This window comes from Sinohyriopsis cumingii, chromosome 16 (genome assembly GCF_028554795.1).
Source record: "Sinohyriopsis cumingii isolate HCF-2022 chromosome 16, ASM2855479v2, whole genome shotgun sequence".
NCBI classification, from domain to species: domain Eukaryota; kingdom Metazoa; phylum Mollusca; class Bivalvia; order Unionida; family Unionidae; genus Sinohyriopsis; species Sinohyriopsis cumingii.
Genome location: NC_142976.1, coordinates 79996283 through 80018873, shown reverse-complemented (window position 1 = coordinate 80018873; position 22591 = coordinate 79996283). Strand labels below are relative to the sequence as shown.

The 22591-nt window shown below is 35.2% G+C and overlaps 1 protein-coding gene across 2 annotated transcripts in view; it reads right to left on the bottom strand.

Moving 5' to 3' along the window:
* LOC149780873 (sodium-dependent dopamine transporter-like) overlaps positions 1 to 22591 on the bottom strand; it is a 183231-nt gene that overhangs the window by 20374 nt on the left and 140266 nt on the right. For both annotated transcript variants that reach the window (XR_016415159.1, XM_089937971.1), the window contains exons 6-9: positions 16322 to 16456; positions 14922 to 15025; positions 12256 to 12380; positions 10974 to 11086 (exon numbers count right to left, since the gene is read on the bottom strand). Coding sequence is in view for 1 of the 2 variants with exons in the window: in XM_089937971.1 (XP_089794097.1) it covers positions 10974 to 11086; positions 12256 to 12380; positions 14922 to 15025; positions 16322 to 16456 (477 nt within the window). In the remaining variant the exon portion in view is untranslated. The remainder of the gene's footprint in view (positions 1 to 10973; positions 11087 to 12255; positions 12381 to 14921; positions 15026 to 16321; positions 16457 to 22591) is intronic.

Genomic DNA, 22591 nt, shown 5'->3' with positions numbered 1-22591 from the left:
ATAAATCTAAGTATCAACTAACCCATCAAAATTGCAAAAGTGATTGATTTGCATAAATCTAAGTACCAACTAACCCATCAAAATTGCAAACTAATCCCAGAATAATATTTCTGATCAAAGATCTCAGTCATCTTCATCGGAATTACTACTTTGGATCGTTTCACCAACTAGGTTACTCGCTAACATAATTTTTCTTAATAGTCTTATGCGAGTACTAATTGTTTTCTTTTCCTCGTACTCGTGGGATAACAGCGATCTAATTTTTTCCACTGCGGCAGAGAGAGGAACGAATTCCTTCACCTGATTATCTTCCACGGTAGCTAGCGACTGAAACATTGCCGCCTGAATCCGTTTCATGAGCTTATATTCAGATGATAGTGTGTGTATTCCTTGGTTTTTACGTTCTTGTAAAATCTCAAAATCAGAAACTATTTTTTCAGGATTTAGTTCATTAGATATATTAATTCCATCTTTTTCCAATTTTTTAATAGCAACAATTACATCATTGATATTTTCGTAGTTCATTATTTAGTATATATATATTTAAAATAAAAAAATATCCCTATAGAACCCCTAGCGAGTGTTTAGCGAGTTCGTCGGGATGTTTCAAGGACAGCACAAACATATATTATGAAATGTGAACCTCTATTCGAGTCTTTTAGCAGGTTTAAGTATGCAATGAATGAAAGACAGTACAACCAAGAACTCATAGCTTGCCATCGCATTCTATCAAGTTCATCAGGCATACGAAATATTCCTTCTACGAGAGCTTCTAACCCGTCAAACAACGGTCTAGAGGCCCAAGAAGGGGGACGGCACAAACATATATTATGGATGAACCTCTATTCGAGTCTTTTAGCAGGTTCATTAAGTATGAAATGAAATGAATGAAATGAATGAATGAATGAAATGAGATGAAATATATATAATGAGATGAAATGAATGAATGAAATGAATGAATGAGGCCATTTTCTCCGCTCAACAGAACCACCTACCCCAATAATCAACCCGTAGGTAATACAAAACATGTATTAACCACCGGTGATATGTGGTTTGGGTGGTTCTGAGAGCAGAGAGGGGCTGGCGGAGCCCCAATTAATTATAAAAATCGCTAATATGCGTAACCACCCGACCAATTGTCAGTCATGGGATTCGATCCTGGACCGCGAGCGTCACAGTCCAATACGATACGGATTGAGCTATCGAATTCATCTAACACTATATGTTTCGGAAGTTAATATATAGCTACAGCATTTCTGAATTAAAACAGCGGAATAGTTTCTACATTTAAATAACTGTTTCTACATTAAAATAACGGTTTCTGAATATATCTGTATTATAACAGCGTTTTTCGTAACAGACTGCAAATACAAACCTGCGTATCAGTCCTAAGCGGTATGTATACACCTGCATATTGACTTGTGCATAACAACGGTTTCTAAGCAGATTGTAAATGCAGCATGTTCTGCCTACAACTACTTGCGGATCAAAAACAACGGTCAAGTTACCTCAGTTTCTCGCTATGTTGTATGATGGGAAATTTCTATTTTGTAAGTTAGAAACCATAAATATACTTCTACGAGTAATTAATTACGACGTAAATGGTTAATCTGACCATAAAAATCGGAAATTTACGAAGAAAACTATATATTACAAAGTAATCTCCCTTTTGCATAATTAAAAATTCAGTAGTATAAGGGGGACCTACAGCAACTCCAATAATAAATATAATTCAATGTGGTGATGATAGTTAATAATGTGGTGATGATAATTATTGATACTGAAAGATGATTTTCTGCTTATATTTCTTTGAGAAAGTAGATTTGGTTATATTTTCTGCGACGTATTTTACCACACGCGAGTTAATATCAAAATATTTCGCAGTCGCGTTCATAGACTGAAATATAATTTCTTTGCCAGTTTCTGTGTTTGTAGCCTTGATCACCCTTCTAGAAACTGTCTTACATCTTCCAGTATTACCACGTGCAGAGTTCACGCTTTGCGTGACAACACGAAGGTTGGATAAGGAGTTGTTCTGAGGATCCCCGTCAATATGATCAATAACAAAACCATCTTCGATCAATCCGTTGTGACACTCGAAAATAAATCTATGACAGAGATAATTTTTCCTTCCAGCAGTAAACATTAGATAACCAGTATTAATGACAAAACCAACCGGTCTTTTAAGCATACAATTTCTGATCATACCATAAATATTTGATTCGTAGTTTGTTATTGTAGGATGTTGGACAAATTCGTTTTGCTCCATATATGATAATATTATTTGTTTAAATCATTGTTTGTCTGAAAACTTAGTTAGATAATCCTCCACGGATTTTATAGCATTTTCACTATTATTATTTTTTTTGTCATAATATCTTTTAAGCTCTCTGAACCGTTTTCCCCCGCACTTTCCACATAATTTTGTTTTTCCTCGCACTCCAGTACCACATCGCAGACATGGTATTGGTCCTAAGCTTCCACGGTTAACGCACTGCATGTGTTGTCCGCAGAATTCCTTTTTACAGGATTTATTACAACGAGTTAATGAACCCACCATGAGCCATCTGCATTGAGACATTGTATACATAATATTTTAATTTAAATACTTGTCTGAAATATAGTATGAACGAATTCGATAGATTATCCCGAATAAAGCCCTGGAGCGTGGATAAATTCAACCTCGACAGAATATCTCCAGACTTACCAGTACGAGATCTGGTTGATCCGAAAAATAAAAGTTTGATTAATAAAATTCACGACGCCAAGAAAGAATTTCACACAGATGGTGCATCTCATGTCTGGTCAACGTTCAAGATTATACGCGACAAAAATATCATTAACGCTATGATGAACGACAAACGAGCAGCAATTATCATTAACTATCTTGATAATCGCAAGTATCTTTTCAGAATAAAATTCGTCGTGTTGACAGAAACAAATGATTGGATTATCCGTGACAAATATGATCCTGTCCACGGTAATAAAAAAACTGTCGTACTAAGTAAAGATTCCAAACCAGGTCTATTGACAGGTATTGACAAACCGTATTATGAACGAGCATATCCTGTGACCGCGGTTATTTATGGAATCTATGTGATGAATGAAAAACCTAGCGTTGATAAACTAGCGCCGATGAAATTTTCAAAAATAAATTGTGCAGCTGAACGAGTAACAGAACATTTTACCGTTTCGACTCGTGGAAACGGTCTAACGGATAAAAGACGTAAAATAATAAACACGTGGGGAGAAATGGTTAAAGATACTGGTGCGTCTATTAAAGATGTCGCTGAGTTAGGAAAAAAATTAAAATTTCCAATAACCGTAGCGACGATAACAGGAGAAATTTTGTATGAATCAAAATATAGATCAAAAGGAGCTTCGATCGAAATTATTGATCATAACGCACACGCGTGGACTAACGCAGTAACAATATTTCCACGAGATCGAACTGTTAAATGTTATCCCATAGATAATTCTGATGGAGGCATGTTTGATTTTATTAACGAAATAAGTAAAAACGATCCCGTGTCAGTATGGTCATTTCAGTCTTGTGTGGAAGAAAATAATCAATTTGACCAGTTTGTGAGACCAAATGGTGTTATTTATCGAACAAATCCTCTTCACGAGAAAATGAAAAATCTTGCACTGCAATACACTGATGACACTGACGAATTATTGAGCAACTGTTTTACTGTTCCGTCAGTTGCGGCTCATTTTGCTAGAAAGAAAAATTCGTGGAAACCAACTCGGTTTGATTTTCTCAATGACATAGTATCCAGTTGTGTCGAATATGGACACGGCGGACTATGGAATACTAAATACGATCACAGAGATGTTATTTCAGTTGATATGGTTGCGTGTTATCCCGGAAGTTTTCTTGGATACGGAGATTGTTCTGTGTATTTTGAGCGATTCGGTCATCCGACGCACGAAATGACGCGAGTATCGATAAATGGACCATTACCGGATTTTGACCTGACGGGATTTGCTCGTATCGAGTCATTCGAAATGTCTAAAGGACTCCATGCAATTTGTTATGTTTGGTTTGGAAAACATTTTTCAGAAAAAATGTGGACACCAATAGTACTATTATGGTATATGCTTGATTGCACGATGTTAATATCGCTGACGATCAGCGAAGCAATTATATCATATCGAAAACAAACCGAAGTTTGGTTACCACATTCGAATGAAACCGATTCGAAGGATCTTGGTAGAAAAATAATTGGCAAATTTACCCAAGGAGCAGCATATGATCACAGACGACATTGTACAAGATTGATCATGGACGACGCTGAGTTAGATTTTATAATCGCTGATACAACGAACAAGAACACGTTTTGTAAGTCGAGAAACAGCTTTCTTGTCAAATGGAAATAAACTAGGTACCATTGTGAGCTACATGGACGGTGAGTCACCTCAGTATACTCATTTAAGATCATCGATGCTCGCGTATGTTTCAATAAATCTATTATCGATGATAAATAAGGTTTCTACGCATGCCGTCAGAGTTGCTACTGATTCGTTCTATATAAGTAAAAAACATTCAATACTGTTAGAAAAATTAAACATAGGCACTTATGCATCGTGGGGTTCGTGGAGAATAAAAAAGGAATATATGCTCGATTATTCCGAATCCGCTGATGTTGCGGTTAAAGATATTTACTGTAAAAAATATCAAACGTTGACAACTTCGTTGTTACCATCGGTATACGATCCAATAACTAGACACAAAACGGTTTATCTAAACGGACCTGGGGGTTCTGGTTAAACCACTCGAGCTATCGAACTATTTCAAAATTCAGATATGATCGTGCTAACACCTACACATAGACTCGCGCGAGAGATGAAACAACGCGGTGTTAATTCCTGTACTTATCACAGCTTTTTTCGATGGAAGGGTGATACATGGACATCTTTAAGGATGGGCGAGAAATACATTCCAAGGATTATAATATGGGATGAAATATGCACTGTACCGCTAGAAACATTAAAAACATTTCTTGATTGGTTGTTAACAAGAAATACTGCTGTGATAATGTGCGGCGATCACGGTCAACCACCACCTGTAGCTGGACCATCTCCACATGATTGGCTGAAAAATTTCGTTGATCACGCTGAAGAAATAACTGATGATCATAGAGCACTTGATGCAGCGTTGAAGGAATTTAAAAAATTAATCAGACTACAACCGAATAAAATACAGTGTGAAGTAATGCGCGAGATAATTTCAGAAACACCCATGAAAGACTTTCTGCAAACGTGGCGACCAAATGATTTGATAGTTGCAAGTAGAAAGATAGTTCGTGATACACTTCAGCGGGAGTTGTTTCAGTTACAACGAGAAAAGTTTTCAACGTTGTCAGTTCCACTATGTTATCGACCAGCAGATACGCGACGGCAAAATATCGACGTTGATATACCAGGAGAGTCAAAGAGGAAACAGAATCTTGTATTGAATGATATTGTTGCAGTCGACGTTGATGTTGTTGAAGATGCTCTACGTGCTGATAAATCCCCGTGGACGCTCGGATACGCGATGACGATTCATTCATCTCAGGGATTAACTATTACTGATACAGTTGTTTGGATCGTTGATGATCACATCGAATGGTTTATCTTGCAGTGTCTCGAGTTAGAAAAATATCTCAATTGAGACGGATCGTCATGGACTCGTCAGTGATTAGTGATGATGATGTTGACGGTGATATAATAAGAAAAAAATTATCTGGTTATAAACAGTGTGATAAAAAAAATAAACGCAATTTTGATCTTGATGTTGATTTTATTAATGCGCTGAAACAACAACAGAATAATCATTGTGCAAGTTGTAATTGTATAATGTTATGGCGGTATCTGAAAAATGATCCAAGACAATTTACCATAGATAGAAAAAATAACAATCTTGGTCATACACGAGAAAATATCATGTTGACCTGTCTTGAATGTAATCGACGTCGTGGTGCTAGTTAAGTGATTTTGGTGGTAATTGTTTATCCGTGGGGATTACTTGTAATTGTTCACGTACAAATCCGCGTTGAGGTGCAGCCGAATCTAGTCTGTAGATTGCGGGTCTACCTGAGGATCTAGTTACGGTGGATATCTTATGTGTGGTAACACTCCAAATAGGATCAGTCGCTCTTTTTTTTACCACCTTCGAGTTCGCCGGGCTCATATAAATACCTTACAGTGATATTACCTAATACTGGCTGCGCTGAAAGATCACGTCGTTGTGTAGGTATGTGCGCGCTTGCAATTGCATTAATAGGTTTCATGTTGGTCGTTCGAGTTACTTCATTATTTAACGCTGCTATCACATTTGATAATCTTGCCACCCATTCACGAGATCTTTATCCTGAATCAATTCCTTCGCGTATTGATATCCAAATAACCGCTCAGCAAGTGTTCGATTAAATCGCTCAACAATTGCCTGATCACGATGAATTGCAGTATGTCCTCGTCGTATTTTGGCATTATGTTGTTTCATCAACGATGATACTGGACCAAGAAATTCCTTGCCAGGATCAACCTGTAGCAGCTGTGGCCATCGTAATGGTCCTTGTTGATAAATTCGTTTAAATGCGTCGGCTACTTCAGCAGCTGTTTTAGTCGTTAACGGTTCTGCTTCTTTATATCTACTTGCAACATCAACAACAGTTAGCGCGTATTTGTACGTTTTTCTACGTACAGTATCATGTGGTAAAAACAGAATATCAGCTTGATGAACTTCATTAGGAACACTGACACTGAAATGTGCAAATCGAATTTGCTTAGGACGTGGTAGATAAATTTGCCATATTGCCTGCCTGGACAACCACGTTTTAGCAGTAGAATGTTTAACCGCTGCTGCATCAGCGAGTTTACTAATTGCTGCTTTACCCCTCCAGTATCCAATCGGTGAATAATAAATCGATTCCATCTATATATTACCAGCCCCTAGCGCTAATTTACCCTTCATCGCGGATCTTACTAACCAATTAGCTAATGATTCTCTGATATTTTTATTTTTTTATGGAATCTAATGCATGAATTAATTTCACATCCGCAATATGCCTATCTTGTAGATTTTTACTCTTATAAGCTACATCATGAACATGACAAGCTCGATCAATAGCGTTTACTGGTTCCTCGCCTGGTTTTGGTTGATCCTGATTATCAAGCCTGATATCGAGTCGAGTACCAGGACCGCAATAATTATATCCTGGTAGATGTTTTTCTCCGCTGTATTTAGCCCATGGAGCACCTGGAAACTTTGACATCAAATTAGCAATATCACCACCGCGCCTATTAGGTAAAAACGAAAATTTCTTTCTACCGCATACAGAACATTTTCCACCATACGCTATTTTTTTATTTTTTGTTATAACCGTAGCTAAATCAGTGGTTGGAGTTTTAACTTTACAGCGTAAACAATATAAATTCATGTTATAATATATATGGATATAATTGATTTCTCAGCAACTCGGCAGCGAGAGCCAGTTAAACACCATCCTGCACTACCGAATTCCATCAGAATGATTATCATAGGACCATCTGGATCGGGTAAGACGCAATTATTACTTAATCTGATAATGAGATGGTTGAAATGGGATAAGTTGTATTTGGTAGCACCATCCGCTGATGACCAACGATGTTATGAAGTACTTAAAGATTTTAACGAAAACGCGCGATTACTGGACGAAAGTAATGATGTTATAGAGTTTATAACAGATATTGATGAAGCACCGTCCGTTGATGTTTTAAACGTATTTATTAATAATTTAGTTGTGTATGATGATGTGATGCTAGATAAACAGTCAAATCCAGCTAGGATTTTTTCCCGTGGTAGACATAAAAATACCGATGTTATTTATGTTACTCAACGATACACACAAATACCAAAAGTGATCAGAGATAACTGTAATATTTTAGTTGTGTTTAATGGCGTAGACACACACACGTTGCGAAATATTCATCAAACCTGGTGCAGCGGTGACATGGATGTAATTAAATTCAGAAACTTCTTTTCACGAGCGCAAACTACTCCGCACGGGTTTATAACAATAAATTTGCACGATCCTAGAACAAGATATCGTATTGGACTTGATAAAATATTACGATAGATTAATAGCAGCAGAGGGGGCGATGACCTCAAGTTGGTTCATTTCACGAGTTTTCAGATCAGGAAAGCAATGGTCTAATTAACCGGAGACCTCAATTTGTTTAGACAATCATTTATTTCAAGCAAATGTTCAGCTCGAAATATTTTTTGAGTTAGAAGCCTTATTTTGGGTTTTGGACGCTTCTAAAGTCGGTCTGTTCGCCCCCTCTGCTGCTACAGAAGAAGAAAAAAAAAACGACTTTCATTTAAAGCCAGATATCTACAACAAGGAAGCCCTGACTTTTATCCTTTCATGATGCAAACTAAACGATCCTCAGCTTCCTTAAAGACTTATCAATTATTGCAGCTTCTTGTTATCATTAATCTTGATCTTCATTCATATTAGATATATTTTTGAAGGTGCAGTTGATAGCAAAACGTACTACCATCCCCAAATAGCCATTAAAAAACTAAGAGAATTTCACGTCCCGGTATTAGAGATCATTAGTGATACGTTCTTTTCTTTTCTTGGAAACTAAATAACTACGACCTTCAGTAGAATATGCCCAAGAGTTATTTCCCCATATGTCGAGTGGTAACATTTTCAAGTTGTGGAAATTCAGAAATAAAAAAACCCCAATAAAATAACAAAAAAACCCAAAAAACAAAAACAAACATGGGTATGAGCTGGCAAGGAAAGCGTCATCCTGCCAAATAAATATAGGATATTTCATTTTGTTTGAACGTGACATATACAACATTCAGTTTGTTTGAACAGGAAAGATTCAACATTCATTCCTTGAATGATTTGCTCTAGCAACATGAAATAATTTTTCTTGAAAAAATGCTTATACAAAAGTACAGCTGTCAATGAAGAATTTTTGCCCAAGGGAAACAATCAAAGCCCACTCCAGGTTTTAAAATCTAATGGTTAATAAGCAATAACTTGGTTTTCTCAGTATACACAATCTTTGAATGCTTTCCGTCAGGTATGTTTTATGTATGCATCTTGTTCTTTTACAAGACGGTTGAACATGCAAATGACCTTGTATTTATCAAATCAAATTACAGTGTACTCTAATCGGCGTCTGAAACACATTCGATCAAGGGTTTTTGTTTCGAATACTTAGTTCAAATTTAAAAAAGATGAAGTAATTTGTACTTCCTCATACGCATATAATACTTAAAACAATTAGTGCACATGTCTAATGTCAAAGTTTGAAATTACGTAATTTCCTCATCTCGAATTTTGTTAAGGATAGCAGATTTTAAATAACCGAAAGACGTATGTAGATGCACCTACTGCAACACATCAAAATACGTAGAAAACAAGTGCAGTTCATAACGATCAAAGGATGTCTGACACACACACGCGTGCACACCCATCTTTCGCACACATGCACACACATTTTTAAAAAAAATGAGAATGGTGTTTATGCGTACCAGTAATTCATTGTACACTGTTACAAATATATTTTTCTGCTTTTGAATTTGTAAATTTTCCGTTGGGGGGATTAGCGGAAGTGTGTTTTCGCGAGGAAACATGATACATAAAAATGTTTTTGAACAGCGAGAACTATGTTCGCTTGTATCATTTAATTTAGTTCTGATTCGATGATATATCTCCATTCCTCTAACCACGGACTTTATTTTCAGAGGCATACGAAATCAGGAAACAGTTTTAGGAAGATTTCCTAATTTGCAAATTTTACGTTAAAGCGAGTCACATCATAATCACAATCACCCAGAGAGTGTATTTGAGTTTTAGTGCCTGATGGACCGACACCTATGTGAGTTTCACAATACTTTCAAGCACTAAATTCAAATAGTTATGAATTCAAAACTTTTGATCCGACTTTTTGAATATACTGATAATTTATTATAATTTGCAGAGCCTTCTTCGCTCCAGAGATTGATCGAGTCTAATATGAACCACCAGAAGACACTTGGTAGCGAAAACTTCTCTGCCTTGCGCACTCGCGTGTGGTTTTCGCATCCCACGAAGAGGTCTCTTTCCGAGAGACGAGTTTATTGGTCTCGCTTTGGAGAGTTACGGTGTGTTCTGAATAGACAGCTGGAGAGACGTTTTCCTTCATTTCACCCAAACTTCCCGCTCTATAGACAACAATTCATATCGCTTGTAAATTCCTACAATTGAAACCTTTTATACATGTTTTTCCTTTTACGGCAGGGCATATGGACATAATGGAAGTCACTAGATTTATACCCTAACAGGTCAAGTAACAAGCTCACTGACTGGTCAGATAACTTTATTTGCTATGAACCGGAACTACTCACTCGCGTGATGACACGTGTTAACAACTGTTTTGACTAACGACATATGCAGAATGTAGGTGTGGAACTCATTGAATTGGAAAGGTGTTAATAACCATGTTAGATAACCTTTCAAGCTTTCTTTTCTTGATAGAAAAGGAAACATAACAAGTTACTGCAATAAAAGCGAATATCACTGTAATATTCTAGTATTCTAAAGACGGTTCCAGGACACTTGGATAAGAAAAGTGTTACTCGAATTTTCCAAAATTTGCCGAATCTTCAAGTAAGAATAATGATAGACTCTAGTTTTGATCCATGCCGAACGAACATCCAACTACGAACAGCGTTAACACATGTTATTGTACAAACTGCCGGTAGATCAGATTACATCATGAACATTTGCCTAAAATACCAGTATAATTTATAATGTTATGCGTTGGAAGTGGTGGGGATTTTAATATTTGTGATTTTCAGTAATTCGATGGACGCACTATGGATGTAAATCGGCTACATAAGAAAGCTCAAGGAATATTTTGTGTTATCATTATCATTAATTTTGTTTTGCACATGAAAAGAACTGCTGGCAAACTTTGGCGATATTAGATATACTAACCGCACTGTCCATGCCAAGAGTTATCAGCATCAGAAAGAATATGACTGACCAGTAGGTGGAGCCTGGAAGCGTAGAAATCGCTTCTGGATACACGATAAACACCAAGCCTGGACCTAAAGTGAAGTAAATACAGTAAAATCTATTTTAGCTGATACCTAAGGAACTCATTCCTTCTGATCGTTATAAACAGGTGTTGGCACATTCGCTCCATGTAGAAAATATGTCCTTTTAACTCGTATCCGTCAGAATCGTACGTCCTTTTAACTCGTATCCGTCAGAATCGTATGTCCGTTGGACTGATCTTCTCTACTCGAGCATCATGTACCGTATTTCGCTGCATAGTTGAAGTCATATGGTGATTTCATTATTTGCTTTAAATATTTTCTTTTATTTTGTACATCTCATCAATGCGTTTATTTCCCGATGATTTTGATATATATATATATATATATATATATATATATATATATATATATATATATATATATATATATATATATATATATATATATATATATATATATATATATATATAGATAGATAGATAGATAGATAGATAGATAGATAGGTAGCCTGAAAATGTTATTTGGTATGGCAAATATTCGTTACGTAATTATAGGTAACAGTTAACACCAGTTCAGCACCAGATACTGCTATCAACATTCATCTGAATTGCATTTCTTTTATGAACAAATTACATCTCTGTTATTTCTCCCCCAAAAAATTTGACTCTGCATGCGTTTCAAAAGCTACCTCATGGCAAATTTATCGACATTAGTTTCTTTATTCACGAAACAAAAAGCAAACGATTGACTTTACTTTTCTCTTTGTTACTTTTTCTCTGTAGTATTTGACAACATTTAATGGCGTTTTTGTAAATCTTTTCATTTTATTTTCTACTTCATTATTTCTTTGACTACTCTTATGTTACTCTTAGAATGTCGATTTATATTTTCTCCACAAATTCTTTACGCAAATGTATGCATTTTAAACATAGGTCATGTCATGCAATCAGTGGCCATCTTTGTTCTGAGTTGTCCAAGGTCATGCAATCAATGGTCAGTTTTGTCCTGAGTTGTCCAACGTCATGCAATCAATGGTCATCCTTTCTGTGAATTGTCCAAGGCCATTCAAATAAAGACTAATAATTCTAAAGAGTGAGAGATACCATTACTTTTGGCAAACTAGTTTCACCTAAGTTATACTAAACACCTACTTGAGCGACACTCGTTGTTAGTTCAATTTACAGACCAGCCAGTAAGTTTTGAGTACCGAACCATACCTTCCTGCGCCACTTTAGATATATCTTTGTGTTGCCTCTCCGCCATGTAGCCTAGATAGGAGAAAACCACGAATCCTGAGAAGATGCTGGTAAAACTGTTGACAGTGGCCGTAAAAATACAATCTCTGAAATAAATACAAGAGAAAAACACGCTAAAATGTGTCATTTCAAGACTCAGTTATAATTGTATTTATATCCACTTTACCATTTTCAAGCCTGCATTTCAATGACTAATACTAACCCCTACTATCTCTGTGACTGACATAGGCACTTTAGGGAAATATTTTTTTCTATGCTTGTGTAATATATAAATAGATTAGTCGGTTAATAATTCTTACAATTCATTGTATTTTCTTTTCATTTTGTTTTGTTTAATTTGTTGCCACAATTGATTTATATGCATGGATGCAACTGGGCTTTCATACTCACCGTAAAGAAGCGTTATATATCGTTCTTTATGCTTGATAACTCGTCTGTAAGTGTTATCAAGAAGCCAACAAGCAAGAAGACGACCGTCTATAACACGTAGTGTTTGCTCTCAGCAAACTGCAACGCTTCTTCAGTCTTTTGAAATGTTTGAATGATTTCATATTTATGTCAAATTCTGCCAGTCCAAGGGTTGGCGTCATATATTCTGCTACAGGTGCTTCGTTTACTGAGTCACCATTGGAAATGGAACTTGAACTGTAATTTCTATAAATTATATCGCTGCTTATGTCCATACCTTGCAGATTAATCTTGTAACGTTTACGAGATCTTCAAGTTGTACTGTAAATTTAGCCGGATAGGAATTTACGGACATCAAATGTGTATTTTATTCTATCGTCGGATTGTACTGCTTTAGCTATCTTACATTCAATGATATCATCATTAAATGTAATATGTAAATCTGCATCTGTTTATAAAACATTGGGATATATTTTTATAGTTAAACTCAGCAAATTAACACTTTTATCTCTTGAATGTTCATCAGCACTACTAACGTTGATCAAAATTACATTCCGTCAAAATTTGTAAACAATATTGACATTGTTTATTTCAAGGATAACGCGTGAAATATTTTTTTCTACTCTCGAAAAATTAGAATTCAATACAATATAGTTTTTTTTTACCATTATTTACACGTGTAACAACCCCAACACCCCAAAAAAACCTCATTCCAGAAAGCTTTGAAATTATTGCTGGCTAATTGTCATCACCCACTGGTTGCTCCATTATTATTATTATTATTATTATTATTATTATCATTGTATTTTTGCTGATATTGTTTTAGAATTACAAAGAAAGATAAACTGGAGCCTTTTTGCATAGACTGGGATCTTACTGTAAACATGTATAGGACAACCATCGTTGATTGAACAAAGACGGTAGACTTAAGAAGTCTGAAAAGTGGACTTACCATAAAGAGAATATCAAACGTTTTACTTATTACAACTGTTTGGGAGTAGTTGTTTCTAACAGATTTGGAACTGGCCAAAACTAGTTGAAAGAATTGTTATATAAGCTAATAATTCCAGATAAGAAATCAATAAGAAAGCTAGGATATACATCGCCGAACAGGTTCAAATTTTCTTGATGTTCGTATTAAACCCTTTCTTCTCTATTCATCAGATTTTGGGAATACAAGAATAGAAAATCTGCAGACAAGTTCCATCAACAGTACTGTAAATTTTATTTTTTCTCCTGGAAAACAATCTTCAGACATGGGATCTCTTGGTGATAGTGGGCGTTATAATATGTATATTGACTGTTATGTTAGATGTATAACATATTTGTGTTAATTGTTGCAAATAGCTAGGTATATGTAACCAAAGAAATGCTAGACGATGTTAAAGGCAATGGACAATATCGAGAGAATAACTTTGTAAACCAATATTGGTTTGGTTTTAAGTGGTTATCACATGAAACGGGCAATGCTGATTTATTTATTGTACAATTTAGACAACGGTTATTGGATTGTAACTTGCAAGAATGGAAACTCAATGGCTCAACGCCTTGAAAGAATTATAAGAATTATTATTAGAGTCTTACTGAATGTGAAAAACACGTATATGGTTCATAACGAAATAAGACGTTGATATGCTCTATTTTTGGAGAACTTCCTATTATGTCATATAGTTACAGGTAGAAAAAATGTTCACAGGTGCGTATATTACATTATTTATATGACAACTAGGAAACAAAAGACGAATTCCATTTTTTTAAATTAAAATCCCCAAAAATACTCAGCATTATAATTTAAGTTTCTTCCAAGTTACTGTTATGAATACCCATCTGATGTAATGTTTTTGCAATTTACTTTGTAATAAATCTGAAGAGGTAATCAGAAAAACAGCACGTTTTGTACATTTTGCTTTTAAACTAAAGAAAAAGCCATAAAAAATTGTGTAATTATATATATTCTCTCATATATGTGTGATTAAATGACTTACCACCATACAGTAGACTTGGAAAATACAATGTTTTTCCAGACCAATTATATATTTTTTCATTGTATTATCTTGTGCTTAGGCCAATAGACGTTTACGAAATCAATAAAGTTCGACTTAAGTATGTACAATACGTCTACGTCAGCTCATAGACATTATTCATAGCATGGAATTGAAATACAAAAATTGGTAACTATCTTCATTCCTCATTTTAACACCAACCATCGTACCACCTACCTGTAACAGTTGTTGTTAAACTTGTTGTAGCTGGCATATGCGATGTGAGTCCCAAAACCACATCCCACGGAGAACATGATTTGCACAGCCGCATCAATCCATACCTGTCAGCGAAAAGAAAGTCTTAAATTGTGTTTTGTGTTTATGTGCGTTTGTGTATTTGTGTTTGAGTGAGTCATTATTTTAAATGTATGTGAGTATGTATGCATGTATGTATGTGAAGTTCTATCTTATATGAAATTATATATTATAAATACAGTGATCACATGAATTTTAGTTTTAAAAAATTACAGTTGGAGATAAAAGGTAAGTATTGGCAGCGGAATCTTGCAAACTGTTCTTTCGTTGTATTTTCATTTTCTATGGCGAGGGTTATAACGTTCCTCCAAACGATATGGCAATATGGGCTTGGCACTTAATGTATATATCATTTTTCAGATAAAGTTTTAAAACTTGTAAGATTTAAATATTCGATTGGGAAATAATTATGAAATAACATAAGTTTTAAACATTCAGCCTGTGTAATGTCTATTACTGAAACGTTTCCGTCTAACCTAGATAAGACTGTAAAAACATTTGCAACGTGTGATTCGTGTCATGGTGGTTTATCTGGATTTATCATAAGGTTATCGATGTCTCCATATTTCATCATCATTAACTATTTTTAGAAACTATGCTGCATTTGATCTTCAAAAATCTTTGTAATCAATTATTAAATCAGGCTAATATTTAATTACTTTATTTTCACAGCAAAAATTATAGTGGAGAAAAGTGTCTGCGTTTGCGCTTTAAACTATATCTGCAAGCAATTAGTTTTCTTTGAACAAAGTAATAATACATCTGCAAAGAAATTTCGCTAGTGTAGGTTCCTTCCTCGAGGAAGCTAAGTTGATGCAAGGTCTTAAGAAGAACTAATGTCATGAGTGGTGCAGATGCTAAATTACACTGCAAATGATAATAATAATAATAATAATAGTAAAATTATAATGATAATATTATTGTATTAATAATGATGACGATGATGATGATTGCTTAACAGAAGGTAAATTAGCACCGTCATTGAGACTAATAAATAAAATGATAAACTATTTCAGGACTATTGAGCACGGTCAGTCTTAAAGCAATATATTGTGTATTATTTGATGCCAATTGCGACGTCGGTATAGACTGATACAATTAGGATCTTTTACTAATTAAACTGAGTGAAACTTTTTGTAATCAGCGATCAGATGGATAAAGTTTTACCGTGTTGTTTCATTAAACTAATTATTAAATAATAAGACCAATCAGAGCTGTAAAGAGACGGGGAAAGGTGAACGTACGAGAAGACAAACATATAGATAACGAACACACAAACAGGCAAGCAGAGCAAAGTATATAAACACAACACATGAAAATACCTGCGGATCATTTAAACGCTCTAGCTTGGGGACAATAAAGTACTTGATTCCATCGATAGCCCCTGGCAACAAACATCCCCGGATTAGGAGAATCGTCATGAACAAGTATGGCATAGTGGCTGTCACGTACACCACCTGTAGAAAGGATCGTATTTAAGATTATTATTATTTATTATTATTAAAAGCGTCCATTCAGGCTCTCGTAACCTATATATGGGATCACATTGGGAGGATTGTTAATGCAAAGTTGATTGAGATTTTATCATCATTCTTCTGTTGCATTCATTCTTGGTAATATTGAGGAATAATAAGGTTTGTGCTATTTTTTTAAATATATTTTTGGAATAACTTGTTGAAATTATCGAAAATCATCAGCATTTTGATAGCTGTGTCAATCGATCATTATTACTCCTGAAAAGTCTTTATGCGGCAAATTTAATGGAGTTCAGGAATGAAAATCACTGTTTGGGTGGGCATGTTTTTTGTTTAGTTTAATTCTCTTTGTTTTCTGCACATGGTACATGCCGGCCAGTATATTTGGAGTAGGAAAAACACAGGAAAACACACACAAATCCACCGATTCACGGGAAGCTACTGGCTAGCTTTGTAAGATATCTGCGTTGGCCAAGCCGATATCCACATGGGAAGAGGTGAGATAAGAGTAACCTGTAAAATCTAGCACTTTTTATCACGTCATCCAGGGCCCCTTGAAAATAATTGTACAAATGCTGATGATAAGAGTAAACATATCAGCCAGAAAGGCGCTGAATGATCTCTCATAGCTGAACAGTTTGTTATATACATGTTAAAAAAATGTTAGCAAACTTCTGTTTACGTCTAATTTATATTCTTTCCTCTCTCTAGCATATTATTACTTTCATTGAAAAAGCATTCGTTTTCCGTAGTTTATCCATCCCAAAGTGTCTGCGGAATTTTCGTTGTAGTCGACGCCAATATCCACATTGGGAAAAGATGTTTCATCGTTATTATTCCCAATCCTGGAATCTCCCAGAGGTACAAATCACCCTACCATAACAATAACTCTGTTACTATCCTTTCATATAGTTTACAATATTGCATGATGATCTGTGAAGTTTGTCATTCTTTCCATAATGAAAAGTTCATCACAACAGACAGAACTATAATCCATAGGTTTATATGACAAATCGATCTTTTGACCTAAATATGGCTACAAAACCCCTTTTTTATCTTCAAAATCCTAAGAGTTGAACAGTTACGTTTTTACCATTTCTACGTGTGATTCAGCAAGGACTACATCTTCAGAGAATTTCAGTTTTGCTCTCAAGTTAGTCGGACACTGGAAACTCTCAAAGTAAATTGGACCCTTCCATAATCCTAAAAGTTGATTATCATTAGATTAACACTTGCCAAGTTTCTGTTATTTCCATCTTGTCTTCTGCACAGGACCATAACGTCAGTTCATCTACATGTCGACAAACAGTTTGCATGTATATGATTTTCCTTAAACCTATTCACGTATTTTTGTTTACTCATGTGCAATTTTTCTTTATTTTACGAAATTGTAAACCATCAGATTTTTTAAAAACAGATTCTATTCGTATGTTTCGATTTATCTAATGTGAATATTTTTATTTACATGATTTGGAAAAACGGCCAATCATAGCACCAACTGAAACAAAGCTGACCTTCGGTATCCGTCAAATACCCGGACGTAAAGACGTTATGTCATAGCTCTTTTGTCCTAACGCTACCATTCTGAGATACCTCAGCGAATAAACACGTGGCAAAATATTTTTAATAATATTTTGATTTGGAAGATGTTCAAAATATGGGCGTAGTGCAATAAACAGGATGTATAGAGAAGTGGTCTTTAGAGCATTGCACCCATATCATTACAGGAAACTCAGTAAAGTTAAAAATATCACCATCGAATTCTTTCTGATGCATTATAAGCAATGTTGCACTTGCATCAGTGGAGTAATTAAAACTGCAATATCTATCAAGTGATTGCAATTTTTGCAACCCGATCGGATATTCCTTCCTGCGAAAAACCTGTCGGTGCTGATTGCTGTGTTACGAGATCTGTTGAAATTACCTACTCCAGGGAAACATTAAGGAATCTACCATCTCTCAAATAAACAGCTCCCACTTATCTTCTCTTTTTGTATATGCTGCCCGCCATATTCTAAGACAACATTGCTATTGTATGAAGGAAATTTTAACAAAGTTTGCTTCTTAAAAATAGTAGAAATAATGGTTTCATTTACATATCATATTGGTATTAATAAAAGTAAACCATTCTTTTCTTTTTACAACCATTATTTTCCTTTTATAAGAAAGAGGAGAATATTTCATCTTTGAATTTTAGGCTACATCCCATCCCCACCGTATTTAAAATCCATAATAACCATTTTAAGTTAACCTAAGCAAGTACATAGATGGAACAAACACCAAAAGTCCTAACTATGAACTATCTAAAAGGTTAGATGTTCTAGAACACATCCCATATTAGAGGACTGTTTGCTGCTTTGTCATTGCTAAATATATCATGCATCTGATTTGAAGTCGTTATAAACCATATGCAGACGTGAAAGATCAGGGCGAACTCCTTATTCAAATGTTGTAATAGACAACGCCACTGTAGGTGTGCTTTGTTAAAATAAACCTATTGGTTTTCAAAATCCAAAATTAAATTTAAATAAAGCAACATATTTTCACATAATTTGCACAAATCAGATCTGAAGTTTTCTTGAAAATCCTCATTAAATGAAATTGCTTGTATAATTTCAACGTACTGGACGAATTTAAATTGACACATTGTACGATTTCCTTTTGAATGTTTTGTACTGTAGAACGCTCTATAGCACACATATCATTTCGATTAACGAGAAATGAAACCATCTGAATGCAAGCATATTAAACATTAATATTATATCATGGAACATTGAAAGTCTTTCGAAATAAAAACAGTAATGTAGTTTAGTCATTATTGTTCTAAGTTCGATACTGTATGTTTATGTGAAACACGGGGGTGTATTATGGATTAATGTTATAACGTTTTGAATGGATATAAACGTTTTGCATGTATAAGAATAAGGCGTTCTGTTAGGGTTAGAAACAGCATTGGTGTCCCTTTTTTGTGCAAGATAAGTTGCTGAAATTTGATGGTGTGAGACGCATATTTCCTGAATTCGATAACTGTGTGGTTATATATTTTGAATGCAATGTTATTCATATTGTTAATATATAATTATGTGTTGCAAATACATTAGGGATGGACGGGTAATCGGAAATACCCGACCCGACCGGGTATCCTGACCCAGCAAAATTTCCATACCCGTCCTTATATAAGGATGGACGGGTGCCCGGCCCTGCCACCTGGACCTGGCTGTGCTTTGCACTACCCGGTAAAAAACGACCCGGTCGGGTAGTTCCCGTACTCGAACCGGGTACCAGGAAAAAATGTTTATACCCGTCCATTTCTCCAGAAGGACGGATCTTATGTTTATAACCAAAATGAAGAGTGTTTGTGTGATTTTGGATTTTTAAGGTAGCTTTAACGATTTTAGTCATATCGCTACTATGAGTTTATGGTAATGTCTAGCACTGGGGCATCATGACCCTGACATGTACATCATGTCCCACCTAGGTCACATTATCCTGACACCAGGCCGAACAGTCCTAACACTAAACTTTAATTAACTGAGCATCAAGACAGGAAGCTGCTAGTATAGTTTTTAATATCTTTGGTATGACTGGGCCGGGATTCAAACCCGCGACCTCCCACATCCGAGGCGGACGCTCTAACCACTGAGACCACTGGAGAAGTTAACAAAGCGAAGAGAAAAATGGTGTTAATTTTGTTTGAATCATGCTTAGCGAGAATAAGATCACTTTGTCCAGATGTGCTACTACTTTGGGCAGATTGCGATTTTAATGCATGAATTAAGGATTTCTTAGGCTTTAACCCTGCCGATAACTTAGAATTTGTTTTTGATGATGTACAGCGTGAAAGTAATTTGTTTTCACTAGCAAGAAGAAACAAAGATTGTGAGAGATATATCAATTTCGGTAAATCATTTGTTCAAATGTGTTGTGCATTTGGAATACACGCTTTAATGGCAGGATGCATAATGTTTTTGATAGCAAATTTACATTGTAGACTACATGGTTCGCTCCTCGTGAGTTTGAAAATAATTTAGTTGTTGAAGAGACGATAGCGTACATTCCCATTAAAATGCACCTTACATTTTCCTTATAGTATTTCAGAGGACAATAAAAACAATGATCATACAGAGGGTATCGTTTCCAGACAGTTAATACATATATTTTAAAAGACGAATTTAGGAACTGTTTGTGTCAGATTTTAGTGAGAAGCTCATACTGGTGTATTCAGAGCGATATGCATTCGATTGAGCCAAAATATCGACGAGTCCGTAAGTGTATTATTGAATTTGTTTTATACGACTGAGACTTTTAGACTCCACATAGTCTCTTATGTATAACTTTCATCTCAGTCTGTTTGGTGGCATCCTAAGTGTGAAAATAGCAAAGGTGATACAAAGTTGCTTCGTAGTTATAGAGTAATTAACTCTCCAGCGAATCTTGAGTTGCATAGGGGTGCAAAAAACAAATTCAGATATGTTTGTAAAGAAAACAAAGAATTATATAAAGAAAAACAGAGGAGTGTACTTGTTTCTGAGAAAGGTAGTCAACAAAACAGTCTGGAAAGCGTTAAGATCCTTTGGCGACATGGTTGTTTTTTTTAGCAAATCAAACATTAAGAACCTACGATATTCAGAAAAACGTTGTTGATGATAGGATTGAGGATGAACTTCTTTTGAATATGCAACATGCAGACTGTTACACACTAAACGAACCTATCTCTGAAGAGGAAGTCAGACAAAATGTATTTGAATTCAAAACTGGAAGGGCTTGTGGTCTAGATGGGATAGGAATTGACTTTTTCAAGTGTACTATGCCGCATATCAGACCACTGCTAGTATCACTTTCTAACAAAGTGTTTTATACTGTGTTATTCCTAGATCATGAAGAGCATGTATTATATGGCCATTACATACAAAGGCTCTTTTTTATAGATGATCATAATAACTTCAGACGTATATCATTGATTAATGCAATGTTTAAAGATCTTACCTCTATTTTAAACAAGCGTTCATGTGAATGGACTGAACGTAATTGCATTATTGATGAAACATTAGTTGGATTTTGGCTACGATATTCCGTTACTGATCACATATTCATTCTACAATCTGTCATACGTATCTATACATAAAAAATGGGCAAGTTTTAGTATATGAATGAAGATTTTTATAAAACGTTTGACAAGATCGAAGCGTTGACTTGTGGAAGTGTCTTTCCCTGTAAAGGTATCAATAGAAGAGTTTTACACTTTCCAGTTTAAATTCAGTGTACTCTAACTTACAGTCCTGTGTAAAGTCAAGTGAAGGCTTAACTGAATGCAATGATTGTACGCTGAGCACTTGTGTTTATTTTCTTCGTTTATTGACGATTTGATTCGAGTACTGAGAGAAATCGCGGTAGGTGTATTTTTAGTTCACAAAATGTTCATCATCTTTTATCATTCTTATTTGCTGACCATGTAGGTAATTGCACCAATACAGTGACAGCATTGTATCAAGATTTACACATAATAAAACACTTCTGTATTACCACTGGAATGGTTGTTAACTCGGAATAGATAATAATTGCGTATCGCAATGGGGGGCCTTTAAGGAATCATAAAAAGTGGTTTTCAAATGGGAACTGTTACGGTTTTATTTTAAAAATACATTGGTCTTGTGTTTACATTCAAATTATCCGGACGAAGGCTGAGGAAACATTAGTAGCACGGAGTATCTAATCTGTTATGGCTATCTTTAATGCCAAAGGAAATGTGGGTATTTTAGTTATGTACGCGCCTTTGAACTGTTTATGATAACATTATATTATGTTATAGTTCTGAAATTTGGGTACACACGTATACAGAATGTATTGAAAGTGTTCAAAGCTGTTTCTGTAAACAGTATCTATGTATCTCACTTTAAGGTGAATAATGATGTTGCACAGAGAATGTTTTATATATTATTCTAGGTGTGTTTCATATTACTCAGATGTGTTACATATTGCTCTAGGTGTGTTACATATTACTCTAGGTACGTTAAATATTACTATATGTGTGTTACACATTACAGGTGTGTTACATATTACTTTAGGTGTGTTACATATTACTCAAGGTGTGTTAAACATTGGTATCAGTTGTTACAC